Source organism: Danio rerio, chromosome 5, assembly GCF_049306965.1.
Source record: "Danio rerio strain Tuebingen ecotype United States chromosome 5, GRCz12tu, whole genome shotgun sequence".
NCBI classification, from domain to species: Eukaryota; Metazoa; Chordata; class Actinopteri; order Cypriniformes; family Danionidae; genus Danio; species Danio rerio.
The window spans coordinates 59,703,267-59,720,441 of record NC_133180.1 but is presented as its reverse complement, the minus strand read 5'-3'; the positions used below and the strand labels follow the sequence as shown (position 1 = coordinate 59,720,441).

At 36.3% G+C, this 17,175-nt stretch overlaps 1 protein-coding gene across 1 annotated transcript in view; it reads left to right on the top strand.

Moving 5' to 3' along the window:
- The first annotated feature begins 5,231 nt into the window (after positions 1-5,231).
- zmynd19 (zinc finger, MYND-type containing 19) overlaps positions 5,232-17,175 on the top strand; it is a 58,993-nt gene continuing 47,049 nt past the window's right edge. The window contains 1 exon segment of the mRNA NM_183069.1: positions 5,232-5,426. Within this exon segment, the coding sequence (NP_898892.1) occupies positions 5,376-5,426 (51 nt within the window). The 5' untranslated portion in view covers positions 5,232-5,375.

The following is a 17,175-nucleotide window of genomic DNA, read 5'->3' as shown; positions in this document are numbered from 1 at the left end:
ACCCACAGAAGATAAAAAAATAGTAGTTAATAGTTGCATAGCCTAATAAATGTATGCAAATAAAAAGCCATTAGCCTTTTTTCATGGGATTCATGTGTTTATACATTAGATCACAAACACAGAAGGTGCGTCACCGCGGTAAAGTCAGTTTGACGTTTGCATTCATTAGACATTCGGTTTCAAACCAATTAAATTATTTGCTCCTGTTTATAGTTTGAGCCAGAAAAAAAGGTCAAATAGGCATAAATTCGTGCCCTTTATGTTACACAAGGCTTAATTTCTCGATTAAAAGAAATTAACCATACAAATGAATTAAACAATTTAACCATATGAAGCTATAAAGTACCAAAAGGTTCAGAAAAAAACATCCTGCTTATTGCACAAGTCATTCACAAGAAAAAGTTTTTGGAATTAGCACTTTATTTGTTTTATAATATTTATAAATAACTTTTAATGTAAGAAAAAAGTCAATTAAACTCCATTCGAGATAAAATATTCAAATCAACTCTAAAATTGTCTAAATATTATTCTCTATGATCCACAAGCTTTTTTTTTATTTTATTTTTTTTTTAAGTTATACAGATTGATTTTATAGCAGTTAAATTTTCTGAAACTTCATGGCCATCAAGTACATAAAAATGCAGGCCACAACTGAAGATTGAGGATGATCTCCAAGTGTCAGTCTACAAAATTCAACAAAGAATAGACTGAATACATTGTGCCCTCCAATCAGTTGAGGTTTAAATTAAACAAATTAATAAAATGCTATAAAAAAGTGTGTGGTTGTTATTAGACTGTTGCTCTTTTTTTTTGTCAGTATGCTCATCTTTATGTAGGCCTATTATTGTGTGCATAACATTTGTATATTTATTACCACCTCAGAGGATAGTTGGGGTAGTGAGTCATGGCATTGTTATTTTGGGGATCACAGACTGAAAAGTTTGGCAACCCCTGGAATAGACATCAGTTCTGTAGTTCTGTTAACACCAATGCACCATCTAAGCTTTACTTGAGCAGTTTGCTACAAAAAAAAAAAAAATAAATAAATAAATATATAAATAAATATATACTATATATATATATATATATATATATATATATATATATATATATATATATATATATATAGTAGTTTTATATTATATAGTAGTTTTATTTTATATATATATATATATATATATATATATATATATATATATATATATATATATATATATRTGTGTGTGTGTGTGTGTGTGTGTGTGTGTGTGTGTGTGTGTGCGTGTGTGCGTGTGTGTGTGTGTTTTTTACAGTCATTGGTATATATATATATATATATATATATATATATATATATATAGTTTTCTCTGTTAAAAAACAAGCTACCTTGAAATAATACATAATATTATGCTGTTAAATAGAGTTTTATTAAATTGAAATGAAAATAAATGTGAAATTACTGACTTGCACACAGAAGCCTGAGGAGGGAAAAATAATAATAATTTAAAAAGAAAATGTCAGATGGTGCTTAGAGGCTTTTGCATCTCAACTCTTCATATCTGTTTATATTTTCCAAAACAACTAACCAGAGTTAAAAAGATGATAAAATTATAAAATATCTGTAAACATCTTTTATATTTTAAATATGTTAAATTAACATGGGGGCGGCATGGTGGTGCAGTGGGTAGAGGTGTCGCCTCACAGCAAGAAGGTCGCTGGTTCGAGCCTCAGTTGAGTCAGTTGGCTTTTCTGTGTGGAGTTTGCATGTTCTCCTTGTGTTCTCATGGGTTTCCTCTGGGTGCTCATGTTTCCCCCACAGTCTAAAGACAAGTGGTACAGGTTAATTGGGTAGGCTAAATTGTCCGTAGTGTATGAGTGTGAATGAGTCCGTGTGGATGTTTCCCAGGCATGGGTTGCGGCTGGAAGGGCATCCGCTGTGTAAAAACGTGCTGGATAAGTTGGCGGTTCATTTCGCTGTGGCGACCCCAATTAATAAAGGGACTTAGCCAAAAAGAAAATGAATGAATAAATGAATGAAAAACTTCATTGCTCAGATTATTATGATTAAAATGTCCAAAAATTATGTTTTCAAAATCCAAATTAAAATTAAACAGTACCTTTTTTGATAAAGACAAAAGCATCATACTAAATACTATGCTTTTTAACATAACTACAGTGCCAAAATATGTGGGATACAGTTTCCAAATGCAAAGAGCAATTTATATAAATATCTTTTATAAACTTACTGAGAAAATGTTTAATCGGATAGGATTTATGAATTAGTTTAAAATATGTTTATTTTTATCTTTGTAACAAAAAAGTGAGGTAATGACCAAATACTTTCCCATTTAGGAGTTCTTACAAAAAAAAATCCAATAGGTAAAAGAGCTAGGCTTAGAAACAACTTGGTGCTACACGACAAAAGTATTCTTTTCTTTTCTTTTTTTTATCATTTATTGTGTACATTTACAATACAATTCAGAATTTAAAACAATTTGAGAAAGCTATGGGATGACAACAATCAAGGAAAAAGAAAATACAAAAAATACACATTTTTTAAAAGCATGTAAATGTTTGCATAATTGGTATTTAATATTAACTTAATAGTGTAATAATACACTTAACAGCTTTCTTATTTCTCAGATTATAGATTATTATTTTATAATATTATTATACTTTTTATATATTAGTTTTTAAATAAAGCTTAACCTCTGACGTTGAAATAACAAATAAAGTCTTGCACTCACTGTACTTGCTTTTCTGTATACTGAATTTTGCCAACAGAAGTAATAAATTTATCAAAAAGTACTCTTTGTGTAATAATCTGTTGAATGTAAGAAAACCAATTAAAACATTTTTCAAACAAAGTAGAAAACTAAGCATAAGGTTGATTTTAATAAAAGAGCAGAAATCCAACCAAACATTAACTACATATGGGCAACTCCAAAACAGATGATAATATGTTTCTGTATAGGCCAAAAAACGTACAGCATCAAATTCACAATTAAACCTGCTTGCAACAAAACTGGAATAATATTTATAAATACGTTTGAAATAAATTTCTTTTACATTATTTGTTAAATATTTATGAGGTAATTTCCAAATTTTGGGGCATAACAAATTATTAGCATAGCTATTCCAGAAAGTCATTTCTTCAGAAAGTCATTACATGGTCTAGAGACAACATCCCTTTGAAAAAGAGTTTGAATATGTCGTTTGGTTTTTTTAATAGAGGTGGAAAAGCAGATTCCACCAACAGCAGTGTCAAGAGGATCCAGGAAAAGCAAAGGAGAAGAATAACATGTTTTTACAATGCATTTGTAAACCAGAGTGGACAGCATCCATTACTACAGCATATTCTTTAGGAGTTATTGGGATTTTAAACTAGGGATAAAAATTCTGAATAAGTGAATAAGGCCATCTTTGTTTAAAAGTTGTCTTACTAAATTTATATTATTTTTGAACCAATTTTCAAAAAACAATGTTTTGGATTTAAATAAAATATGCTTATTATTCCAAATGAAACAACTATTGGGTGAGAAATTGTATTTATAAAGCAAATTCCAGGAAAGAAAGATTTGTTTGTGAAAGTTTGATAAGTTTAAAGGCAGTTTAGAAATATTATAATTACAAAGTAAAAGGAAAAAGAGACCACCAACCTGTGAGAAAATGCAATGAGGAATAATATTCCAAATAGAAGTTTTTTATTTTCTTTTTTTTTTTTAATTGCTTCATCCAGTTAAGAAGATTTGAAGGTATAGTTAAGGGTAGTAAAATCTAAGAAGTTTAAACCTCAATGTTCAATTGTGTTCATTACTACAGATTTCTGTATACAGTTGAAGTCAAAATTATTAGCCCACCCCCCCCCCCCCTTTTTTTTTTAAATATTTCCTAAATTATGTTTAACAGAGAAAAAAACATTTCACAGTACAGCTGATAATATTTTTTTTTCTTCTGGAGAAAGTCTTATTTGTTTTGATTGAGCAAGAAAAAAAACAGTTTTTATTTTTTTATGAACCATTTTAAGGATAAAATTGTTAGCCCCTTGAAGCAATTTTTTTTCTGACTGCCTACAGAACAAACCATCGTTATACAATAACTTACCTAATTACCCTAACCTGCCTAGTTAACCTAATTAACCCAGTTAAGTCTTTAAATATCACTTTAAGCTGTATAGTGTTTTGAAAATTATCTTGTACAATATTATTTAATGGTAAAGATAATATAAATCAGTTATTAGAAAAAAGTTATTAAAACTATTATGATTATAAATGTGTCGGAAAAAATCTCTCCGTTAAACAGAAATTGGGGAAAAAATAAACAGGCGGGGAATAATTCAGGGGGGCTAATAATTCTGACAAAGGGATTTATTTTTCCATAAAAAAAAATAAAAAGCATACTAACTATAGTTTTGCAATTATTACTGTTAACTGCCAAAGAAAGATCAGTATACAAGTCTTGAGATGCCCTCAGCTTTTGTTAAAGCACTAAGATTTCGTTTTGTCTTTGTCTTATCAATAATAGTTGAGAAATTTTACTCACAAATTCTCTTTTCATCCTTTACAATCTTTATACCTAAATATGTGATTTAATCTTTTTTTTAGGCATACCACAAACAGAAGATACATCCCAATCCTTAAGAAACATTCACATTTATTGATTTTCAAGTAAAGGCCCCTGGAGAAAGTATAGATAATATAAATGATAAAAAAAGCTATTGGAATCTCTTCTACATCTCTCAAAAAATAGTATCATCTGCTAGATGGCTTATAGTGATGATGTTACTAGCAACTTCAATTCCTCTCAACTTGCTCTGTTTGATTAAGTCAGCAAGTAATTGTGTACATAGAAAGACTAGAGAGAAATAGGGTATCCCTTTATTATACCATTATTAAGATTAAATCTAGGTGAGGTGTCATCAAAGTTTGACTGAACAATTTCCATTAAAATACAATCTTTAATAAAAAGTTTCGCGCTAAAATGATGTTTTAGTTACGCAATGAAAAGGCGTGGATACATGATGGGTGGGCCTGGTAGTGAATTGTCGTATTGTGATTGGACAGAGGGGTCAAATGGTTTCACGTTTATCCATGATACGTCAGTACAAGAATTAAACGCCTAACACGAATGTGTTTTAAGTTTGATTGGACACATATGTATCAGTCCTCTTTTACGATTGGTTTACGTTCCGAATGTGTTGTTAGTCCCTCCCCCAGAAGGTGGCAGGTTTTCCAACGCCTCTCATCGCAGCGGTGCATCACATAGGTCTGGAAACGGTTGGGGAAGATTTCGGGCAACGAAAGGCCTTAGAACACTTCGTTTGCCCGGACGATTTCCGATCTAAGACCGTCGGACTTACTCTCAATTTTTTTTACCCAGACCTGCCGTCTCCTCTAATGTCGGATTTCAAGCTGGGAATTGTTCGACTTGGCCGTGTGGCCGGGAAGGTAAGCTGAATCCTAGAGCTGCCATGTGCGACGGGAAGGGGAGGGGATCCGAGATACGTGAACTAAATGCTGCTGTTAACAATTAAGTGACATATCTGTACATTTCAGTGTTATCGATTTTGGTCAGAAGTGTTAGATGTAATATATCTATATAGATGTCGTCGAAACGTGGAAGTTTTACAGTAAAACTAGGCAGCTCATCAGCCCCTTTAGAGACGCCTACTTTTGCCGTGTTAGACCGCTAGCGTGGCTACAGTTCTGCTAGTTAGCACTGGCGAGAGGGCGCTTTACAACCAGACAGTGTATAAGTTTCCCACCATTTTATTGGGAGAATTTGATCATAAGACTGTTGAGCTTTCCGACGCCCCCGTCAATATCAACGTCAGCAATGACACTGGCATCCAATATGGCTTAAAGAGCTCTCTAAACCAGGAACCGTGTGGAGCATGACAACCGGCATGTTGGCTCTTATCAGCCTTAGCACTGTCCTTCCACTGTTTTCTGGCAAACATTCATATACGGTCGCTTTTATATTGTCTTTTAAACTATCGCTGATTATTTTTCAAGATGCTTTCAGTTTATTACGCTTTACCCTGTTGAGATTTTCTCTTGAGGCATCATAAACAAATCCAAACTCCCTCTGGAATGCCAGGCCGCTCAATGGCTTGACACTAGAGGGCAGCCGCTAGACTGTTATCTGCCTGGGTTAAACAATAGGAGCATGTGACAAGTCGAATTAAAGCACATGAGGTGCGTGCAATGCAGTCTAACAAAATACTTTTTGCCCATTTTGTCATATGGTTATGTTAACCGACGGCCATAGGTTATGTCTGGTGGTCTTACTTGACGCGTATCTATCTTGTGATATCCGTAAAAGTTTACTGAGGCGCTTTTTTGCAAGTTTTATTTCACAAACTCTTTTACCAATCAGTTTAACATCCACATATATGTTAGCACATGATATTATGTATGTATGTATGTATGCATGTATGTATCTATGTATGTATGTTTGTGTGTGTGTGTGTGTGTGTGTGTGTGTGTGTGTGTGTGTGTGTGTGTGTGTATGAGCATTTCCAGCGTTATAAATGTGACATTTGCTGTAAAAATTCAAAACATAAATTCACATAGAAAGTAAATGTTAACAATATATTGAAACTTTTGTTCATAATTTCCAGAACAACTGACTACACAGTTATGGAAGCAGCAGAATATCAATCTGTAAGCATGTTTTGTACTTTAAATGTGGAAAATAAACATGCATTATGGACGTGGCAAAAAAAGTCTGAGTTTACAGTATACAACATGCTTTGTAGAAATTCTGTGAATTAAACTGCACATGCACAACCCAAAAGAAACAATTATAATCTAAAGAAGAGTTGGCTCTCCATAAAACAGAAATGATATGATGAAAAAAGTATATGTACATATGTGTGTGTGTGTGTGTGTATATATATATATATATGTATGTGTGTGTGTGTATATATATATGTATATATATATATATATATATATATATATATATATACACACACACACACACATGCATATACATGTGTAACAAATAAATAAGGCTGTCACGATCCTCCAAATCCTCGATTCGATTACATTTTCGATTCTAAAGTCACGGTTTGATTCGATTTTCGATTATGAATAATTAATTAATAACAAATTAATTATTTGTAGCCTACCGTTTAAACTACCTGACCTGCATGGTCTTTGTTTTACCCATAAACAAACCATACAGTAAATGAATAAAGGCAAGTTACACACATAATTGCCACCTGTCAATCACTTTTTCTGTGGGACACGTGAATAGGCAGTGATCTGTGTTGTTATAATGGCGTCGGTAAAAAAGGTGCACAACCAACAGGAACCAGCCAACAGTATCTGACGTGTTCGCTAAAATGACTAAGTACTAGTGTGAAAGTGAAAGATTGAAGCAGTCTACTGACCCGCTGACTGCCTAGACCTGCTGTTTCGAGTGCATGATTTTGTGTGCGCGTCTGTGTCTGTGTGTGAATGAGTGTTAGTGGTCACGTGATGTGCGTTTTCAGCGGTAGAGAGGAAGGAGGGCTGCTCAGAAATGCTACACGCCAGTGTGGATGTCGATCGTTGTTGTTCTAAAATGGCATTTTAAAACAAAGACCTATTAGTGTAAAAAGGGCCTGATTGTGTATTTTTCGCGAGTGGATTTGCAATGGGGGCGGGGCGGAGGATCGCGATGCGCCCATCTTCTATCAGCCCAACCCTTATATGTACATAGCAGAGCTTGCAAACTGTGTTTTGTCAACATAACTCACTGGAAATACAAAATACTTTCACACTGGCAACTTCATCGAAAGAGGAGAAGGTTTAAGTTCTGTCGACAGTTCAACAAGCACTTCAACAAGCGTTTTTTTTTTCCTGCTTGGCAAGCCAAGCTGACGTGACATGGGGGCATGGCAGCATCGACGATTCAGTTTTTTTGATTCGATAATCGAAATTGAACATAAATGTCAATCGATTTCGATTTGACACCCTTAGTAACAAACAAAAATGCTTTCCATGCTTTCCACACACACACAGAGAGACAACATGTGCAGTGCCGGTGAGCTAGAGGGATTCCCTTCAGATTCATCAACAAGCACGATCATGTTCATCAAAGTTGCTTAAACTAAGCGTTCTAAAGTAAGGCTGTATTTTACAGGCAAGGATTCTGACAGAGGAACTTTAAGCAGACGCTTTACAAAAGGGGGGAAACAAACTTGTTTCAAACTTAATGAAACATTTGAGGGCTCATGCATGTGGCAGAGAAATGCCTTTGACAGCTTGCGAATTCTTCTGGCACTTTCATTCACATGGACGCCAATACTCAGCTTTGATGGTTAAGATAATACTGATCAAGAGTCGACCATCTAAACAGCGATTTTTGATTACCTTAAATGACCACGCAAGTCCCGAAATGCTGAGTTTTTTTTTCTGTTTGACATGCGGTATCAAATTCCATTAAAACATCCTGAATGAAAATATGCTGAATGAGAGTGAACTGCAGTTAATGTCTAAATATTAAAAATGAAGCACCCGAAATTGCATGAAACTCTGGAGGAAACGCATGATAGCCTGGTGATGCGACATTAAATGTTATGCACACAGGGCCAGAGCAAGCTGAACTAGCGCTCTAGGCAAACTGCAATCACAACATTTTATTCGAATGGAAGGCCGAGGACCGTAAGGGAAGGGGTGCGTGTAGCGGATGAATGTGAGGCAGCTGTCTAGGTCGCCTCTATGGATGCGCTGGCCCTGAACACACGTCGGCCACAACAGCAAATAAAAAAACTGCAACTGCTTTATTTAAGTTATTTTTTTTATGCATTAAATATTTCAAATTAATCACGTGCATTAACGCGTTAATTTTGACAGACCTAATATATATATGTATATTTGTGTGTGTGTGTGTGTGTGTGTGTGTGTGTGTGTGTGTGTGTGTGTGTGTGTGTGTGTGTGTGTGTGTGTGTGTACTCACTCACCGGCCACTTTACTGGCGACTTGCACAGCCTCACCAAAATTGGAGAAGATTGGAAAAAACGTTGCCTGGTCTGAGGAGTCTCAATTTCGGCTGCAACATTAGGATGAATTTGGCATCAGCAACATGAAAGCATGAATTCATCCTGCCTTGTAACAACTGTTCCGGCTGGTGGTGGTGGTGTAATGGTGTGGGTAACATTTTCTACCCACTTTGGGCCCATTAACATCAATTGAGCATTGTGTCAATTTCACAGTCTACCAAATTACTGTTTCTGACCATGTTTAACCCTTTATGACCACAGTGTACCTGTACCCATCTTCTGATGGCTACTTCCAGCAGGATAACACGCCATATCCTATAAATGTAATGTGTGTGTTTATATAGCACATTCATTAGACTGGGCTCGAAATTGTGACCATTTTGGTCGCAAATGCGCCCAAAATTTTACCTATGCGACTTCAAAATATTTTTGGGAGCATGTGTGCGAGTGCAAAAAATTGTTGTGTGTGACCAGTTTTTACTGCAAAATGTTCACCACATGCGCGGATTCGGGAGACATTCACACAAAATGCATCTCTGCACTTGAAACACAAAACACGGTGTTCAGGAATGGTTTAAAACAGTTGTCATGTCAACTTGCTGCAGTAAACAAAGCCAAGTCCGTAATGCTTGCCCCGCCTTCGCTCTCTTCTTATTGGCCCACCACTGCTCTAGCACTGAAATATCAGCTGTCAATCACTCAGTCAACGCCTTCTGGCTTTGCATAACAGTGAGAGCTACTACCGTGAAAAACTGTAAAGCGCTAAAGATGAGAATGAAAATTACACTGACAGATTTTCTTTTAGAAACCATGGCATCTTAAGTTACAAATGATGACACATCTTACTAGTAGTGATCATGTGCTAAATGTTAATCCACCATCTACACTTTTCGAAGAGTGGATAAAAGACTTCCATTGGCTTCAAGTGCGCTATGAAAAGTCTGTGGGATGGAATTTTCAGGTAACTGCGTGCCACATCTAGCACGAGAGCTTCTGTTTAATCCTGTATTTAATCGCCAGATGCTGTCCGCCATGCAAGTGGCAGATATATGTAAAATTTAACACAACGTACACAGTCACAAACGGGCTTACACTGACGAAACTAATATCGCTACTCATGAAAAGTATTGCTATTAACGTGACGTATGCATATAATAAGGTACAGTATATGTCTAAAACATCAGTGCAATATTAGACACGACCCGTGATAACAGCACAGTTATATCGTTAACAGATTCATTCATGTCAAGCAGTGTGTGCAGGGCCGGTGAGTGCTCCGTGTACCTTGTACCATGTTATAAAAATCAATTTTCTTGTGATAACGGGATTTCGTTGAGACATATTTTCCTCACACTTGCATATATTTTTTTGCTTGTTAGTTTGATTAGTGTTGATTTCAAATGCAATAAATATGTTTGTATAAAACTTGTATTAACGGTGCCTATAATTGATGGGTGCGACTAAATTTTGGCTGATACGCCTAAATTTTTTTAAAGTTAGGAGCACTGGTGCTACCATGCAAAAAGGTTAATTTCAAGCCCTGATTAGAGGTGTGAACCTATACTTTTTTCACGGTTTGGTTCAGTTACGATTATTAGGGATGCCCCAATCCGATATTGATATCGGAAATTCGTCCGATATCAGTCCAAAAAACTATATCGGACTGCATTAAAAATCTCCGATATAAGCAGAATGATACTCTCTAAACTCTGTTACAGCTATTCTATCCAGCAGCGTCCAGGGCTAGCGTGCAAAGCCCACGTGATCACAACACTGCTTGCTAGCAAAGAGTCTAAGATTTAACGTGCTCTTCACACTAAGTTATGGTGTATTATGATAGAAATCTATTGTGACGGTAGCACACGCTGATGCTAGCAACAACGGCACATCTCTAATGTTACTGGTTTATTTACTTCACGTCAAGCGATCTTTACATTGTTTTGCATAAGGCTGCTAAGCAACAAAAGGCACAGAATAGCGAAGTAGCACACATTGTGCGAGGCCTCAATTCGGTCATGGCATATCGTGGTTCATCCAGTGTGATACCTAATTCACCACCAGAGCTTCCCACACATAAGACTTTACCTCAGCGGTCCGATTCTGTGTGCGTGAGAAAAGTCTCCACTACAGACTCGTGGGCTCTGCTGCTGCAGCAGACCCACAGAGATGCGCTGGACACCTGCTCTGACTTTAGCTTTGAGAAGAGCAAGAGGACACGCTGGACCTACAATACATCCTATTTTTCCCGGATATGTCCTCTATTTGGGACTTAAAAATTGCATTCAGCCAAGATTTCTAAATCGCCGAACATTTCCTGGATTCTACTTTCTTCAGCTGCGTTTCTTCAATATTTTATACGCAAACTTTTAATCTCAATCTCTCAGCAGCACCAAGATTAGAGAGGGAGCAGATTTGACCTGTCAGTGGTGCACATGGATGGTATGGAGTGAAATGGTGGATTTATTATTTCTTTATTTCATTTTTTTTTACATGAACACTCTGAAAGGAACAGTGCCATGTAAAATGCTAAACATTTTTGTTGTTTTCATTGTCTGTTAAATTAGAATAAGAAATCATTCTGTTGCTGGGGGCTATTAATTTTAAAAGAAAGAATGGTATTACTTTTGGGGCAGAAGGAAAATTTTATTAGAGACATTCCCATGTTTAACTCTTCTTTAAAAATCCCAGAAAGATAAAGTGCTCTGATAAACAGTGTCAGCTTTGCACATCAGTTTGCAGTTCTGTCTCTATTTACATTGTCTAATTTCCCCATGTGGGCAGTAGAGTGGAATCTGTGCAAATATGCAAATATAATGAATTTTGATAAATAAAATTATTCTTAAAAGTCACATTATTTCAAGTGCTTTGGAGAAAAGGTGTGTTTCAATCTAGCCTCTGCAAGTATTTTTATGTTGAATATAATATGTGCAATATATATTATTATAAAATTAATAATGTTTGGGAACATTGATACAGCCATAATCTTCTTATGATACAAACACAGATGAAATGGCTCTGATCATGTAAATGTTTTTACTAACCATTCTGCACATTTTTATTAACAATAAATTATTTCTGCTGCCAGTGTGAAAGATATTTTTCAACTCAACTGGATCAAAAATTTATCGAAAAGCTGAGTGTGAAATTGAAATTGAACCTTTAGCAGTTGTTCAATTACAATATTTTTTCTTATGTTCCTGCTCTCAGCAGTTTCTACTCTTTGCTGATGGTAAAAAATGAACAACTGAAGTGACCTTTAATTGAAATTGTGCACAGTTGGCGCCAGGAGAGTTATTAATACCTGTTCTTAACTCCCTCGCGACAGAGCAAATATGAGGTAAATGATGTCATTACATAATTACTAGGGCTGTGCAATTAATTGAAAAGTCCGATTTCGAATTTGGCTTCTAACGATTGTGAAAAAACATTTATCGAGATAAACGATTATTCCATTTTATACCACCCCCTTTAGAGTTTTACACATTTATTGCTCTGCAAAGCTCAGTTCCACGTGAAAATGACCAAAAGCATGTGCTTTAATGTAACGTTTGCTGCACGGGATGCGCATCATTCATATTTTTAAAAGCGCGAAAGAGCATGTGCTGTTGTTTGTGTCCGCGCTGCGCTTAGCCTCGGACAGGTAGTTTGTGTGTGTGTGCGCGCGCACCGCGCTTATCCTCAGACAGGCTCGGAGACGAGCAGAGCACACACATATAACGCCATCTTAATGTGCACGCGCGCTTTAATGGTCAATACATGCACATTTTTGTCAGAGTGCGGTGTTAAGTGATTATTCATATTAACCCTCGCTTGTGTAAAAAAACAAACAAGTTGAGAATTAAAAGACATGTGAAAGAGAAACCATATCAGAGCCGCACTATTCTTAAAGTGACAGCGTTTTCTTTTACCTTTGCTATGATGACAGCACATCATATTTTACTAGATATTTTTAAAGATACTAGTATTCAGCTTAAAGGGACATTCAATGGCTTAATAGGGGTAAATAGGCAAGTCATTGTATAACAGGAGTTTCTTCTGCGGACGATCAAAAATCTATATTGCTCAAGGGGCCTAATAATATTAAACTATTAAAATAGGTTTTAAAATATTTAAACCTGCTGAAATTAAGCCTTTCCTCAGAAGAAAAAATATTATAGGAAGTACTGTGAACAATTCTTCTGTTAAACATCATTTGGGAAATGTTGATCTATAAAAATAAATTCACTGAAGAGCGAATAATTTTGGCTTCAACTGATAATCGTTTTGAATAATCGTGATTGCAATTATGACCAAGATAATCGTGATTGTGAATTTTCCCATAACCGAGCAGCCCTAATAATAACCGATTATGATTATTACTGAACCGATACCGAATTGTCCGCATTTGCATCGTGGTGCACTAAAGAAACAATTCATTTTGACCCCCCTAACATTAATCGTGTATGCAAGGGCTGTGCTATTAATTAAAATTGCATTGAAATCATGAATTAAAGATGCAAGATTTCTAAATTGCCTTACAGCACGATTTTGATCATAACGCAGTGTGCCTAAGCAGAGTGCGGAAACAGGAGACAGATTAATGACAAATAGCCTGCACAAACAGGGGTGATGAGTTCAACACAGGAGGACTTTATCAACATCTGTGGTGTGAGATTACTTTGGTTAGAGAAAGGCTGATGTATCGCAAAAGCAGGTAATTTATAAGACCTTTCAGTCACATATCGCCTTTAGAAGTGTATGGAAAGCTTGAGGTGCGTCACTTCCTTCAGCATTCAACAGGCTTTTCGCTCTTTGTCATCACTCGTCGTGACCATCGACCGTTTTATCAGAGGATGTCACACTACTAGTGCTGTCAACTGATTAAAAAATTAACTAATTAATCGTACTTTTTTTTATTAATTGCGATTAATCGCATTTAAAAGACTGAAACTTGTAATTTTGGCTATTCAAATGTAAAATTAATGTAAACGCAAGACAAAATCTATTTATATTCAAAATATAATTGTTTATTAGCATTTTTTTTTACTTTAACACAGATTTCTTCATGTAAACAACATACCCACAATAAACCATCAAGATCCTGCCTTGACAGCCATATTTATTACAGAAATTAAAACACAGGCGTGTTAATGCCATTTGAATTTCAAAAACAATCCAAAAAAAAACAAAGAAATTTCTCCAAGTTGAATTCTAAGTGAACTGCAAAGAAATTCCAAAATACAGGCATTACAGATATGGAAAGTGTAAAATTATAATAACAACTAGACAGTAAAGTTCGTCGAGACAAACTTTGAGGCTGGCTTGACAAAGCCTGTTGGTAATAGTTTATTTAGTTTAAAAACAGTTTGAAAAAGTATAAGTAGCATGTTATTAGCATGATTTTAGCATAGATTAGCAAGTTATTAGCATGAATTAGCATGTTATTAGTACGATTCTAGCATGGATTAGCATGTTATTAGCATGATTCTAGCACGATTTAGCATGTTACTAGCATAATTCTAGCATGAATTAGTGTGTTATTAGCATGATTGTAGTAAAATTATCATGTTACTAGTGTTTTTCTAGCATGAAGTAGCATGTTATTAGCATGATTCTAGTATGAATTAGCATGTCACCAGCATGAGTCTAGTATGAATTATCATGCTACTAGCATGATTCTAGTATAAATTAGCATGTTATTAGCATGATTCTAGCATGAATAAGCATGTTACTAGCATGATTCTAGCATGAATTAGTATGTTACTAGCATGATTCTAATATGAATTAGCAAGATTCTAGTATGAATTAGCATGTTATTAGCATGATTCTAGTATGAGTTAGCATGTTATTAGCATGATTCTAGCATGAGTTAGCATGTTACTAGCATGATTCTAGCATAAGTTAGCATGTTACTAGCATGATTCTAGGAAGAACTAGCATGTTACTAGCATGATTCCAGTATGAATTAGCATGTTATTAGCATGATTCTAGCATGAATTAGCATGTTACTAGCATGATTCCAGTATGAATTAGCATGTCACTAGCATGAGTCTAGTATGAATTAGCATGTCATTAGCATGATTCTAGTATGAATTAGCATGTTATTAGCATGATTCTAGCATGAATTAGCATGTTACTAGCAAGATTCCAGTATGAATTAGCATGTTATTAGCATGATTCTAGCATGAATTAGCATGTTACTAGCATGATTCCAGTATGAATTAGCATGTTACTAGCATGATTCTAGCATAAATTAGCATGTTACTAGCACGATTTTAGCATGAATTAGCATGATTCTAGCATGAAGTTAGCATGTTGTTAGCATGATTCTAGCATGAATTAGCATGTGCTAAGGTGTTGCTAGGTGGTTGCTAAGGTGTTGCTAGACGGTTGCTAGGGTGTCCTAAGTGGTTGTTAGGTGGTTGCTAAGGTGTTGCTAGGCGGTTGCTAGGGTGTTTTGAGTGGTTGCTAGGTGGTTGCTAAGGTGTTGCTAGGTGGTTGCTAAGGTGTCCTAAGTGGTTGCTAGATGGTTGCTAGGGTATTCTGAGTGGTTGCTAAGGCGTTGCTAGGTGGTTGCTATGGTGTCCTGAGTGGTTGCTAGGTGGTTGCTAAGGTGTTGCTAGGTGGTTGCTAGGGTGTCCTGAGTGGTTGCTAGGTGGTTGCTAAGGTGTTGCTAGGCAGTTGCTAGGGTGTTATGAGTGGTTGCTAGGTGGTTGCTAAGGTGTTGCTAGGCGGTTGCTAAGGTGTCCCAAGTGGTTGCTAGGTGGTTGCTAAGGTGTTGCTAGGTGGTTGCTAAGGTATTCTGAGTGGTTGCTAAGGCGTTGCTAGGCGGTTGCTAGGGTGTCCTGAGTGGTCGCTAGGCCCTTACTAAGGCATTACTAGGCCGTTGCTAGGTGGTTGCTAGGCGGTTGCTAGGGTAATTTGGGTGGTTGCTAGGCAGTTGCTAGGGTACCCTGGTTGGTTACTAGGCAAGCCTCACATACATGCTTGATAAAACATTTATACTTAGTAAGCATTTCTAGCAAGTTACAGTACTTGGCTAGTCAATATTAGCATGTAGCTAATCACTGCTAGCATGTGTAGCATTTAGGAAGTTCCGTTTGCTAGCATGAGTCAAACGAGCCAATCTCCAAGTCTCTACGATGTTCTGATGCTGAGATATAGCTGTTGATGAATGGTTGCTAGGGTACTCTGTTTTGTTGCTATGGGCGAGGTTACAGAGTGCACTTGAATGTGGTTGGCTGTCTAAGTAAAATGAACCAACCCCCATGTCTGTATGACACTGCTATGCAAAGATATGCAACTTGGCCTATTTTAATGGAAGTCTATGGAATCAATTTGGGGGCGTGGCTTGTGAGCTTCATTATCATATTGAGATGCTCATTGGTTGTCTGAGTCAGATGAGCCATCCCCCAAGTCAATAGGACACTGCTAAGCAAAGATATGCATGTAGGCCAGTTATTAACATGAGTCTAGTATGAATTAGCATGTTACTAGCATGATTCTTGTACAAATTAGCATGTCATTAGCATGTTTCCAGTATGAGTTAGCATGTCATTAGCATGATTAGCATATGAGTAGCATGTTGCTAGCATGATTGGCATGTCATTAGCATGTTAGAATTATAAGCATTCGATAGCACACCTAATTACAGTCTATAGGACAGTTGCTAGGGTGCAGTATGTGGTAGTTAGGGGTGTGGCTAGAAAGTTAAAAGGCCATCAGTGATTGGCTGCTGGCTAGACTGAGTTAAATGAGCTTAGCCATTAGTCTGTATGACAGTCTGATGCAGAGTTATGAGCTCACAAAGTTTGATCCCATGTAAAGTCAATGAGAGTCTTTTGTAATGGAAGTCTACGGGACAGTTGCTAGGGTGCAGTATGTGGTAGTTAGGGGTGTGGCTAGAAAGTTAAAAGCTCATCAGTTATTGGCAGTTTGGTAGTCTGAGTTAAATGAGCTCAGCCATTAGTCTCTATGACAGTCTGATGCAGAGTTATGAGCTCACAAAGTTTGATCCCATGTAAAGTCAATGAGAGTCTTTTGTAATGGAAGTCTACGGGACAGTTGCTAGGGTGCAGTATGTGGTAGTTAGGGGTGTGGCTAGAAAGTTAAAAGCTCATCAGTTATTGGCAGTTTGGTAGTCGTAGTTAAATGAGCTCAGCCATTAGTCTGTAGGACAGTCTGATCCAGAGTTATGAGCTCACAAAGTTTGATCCCATGTTAAG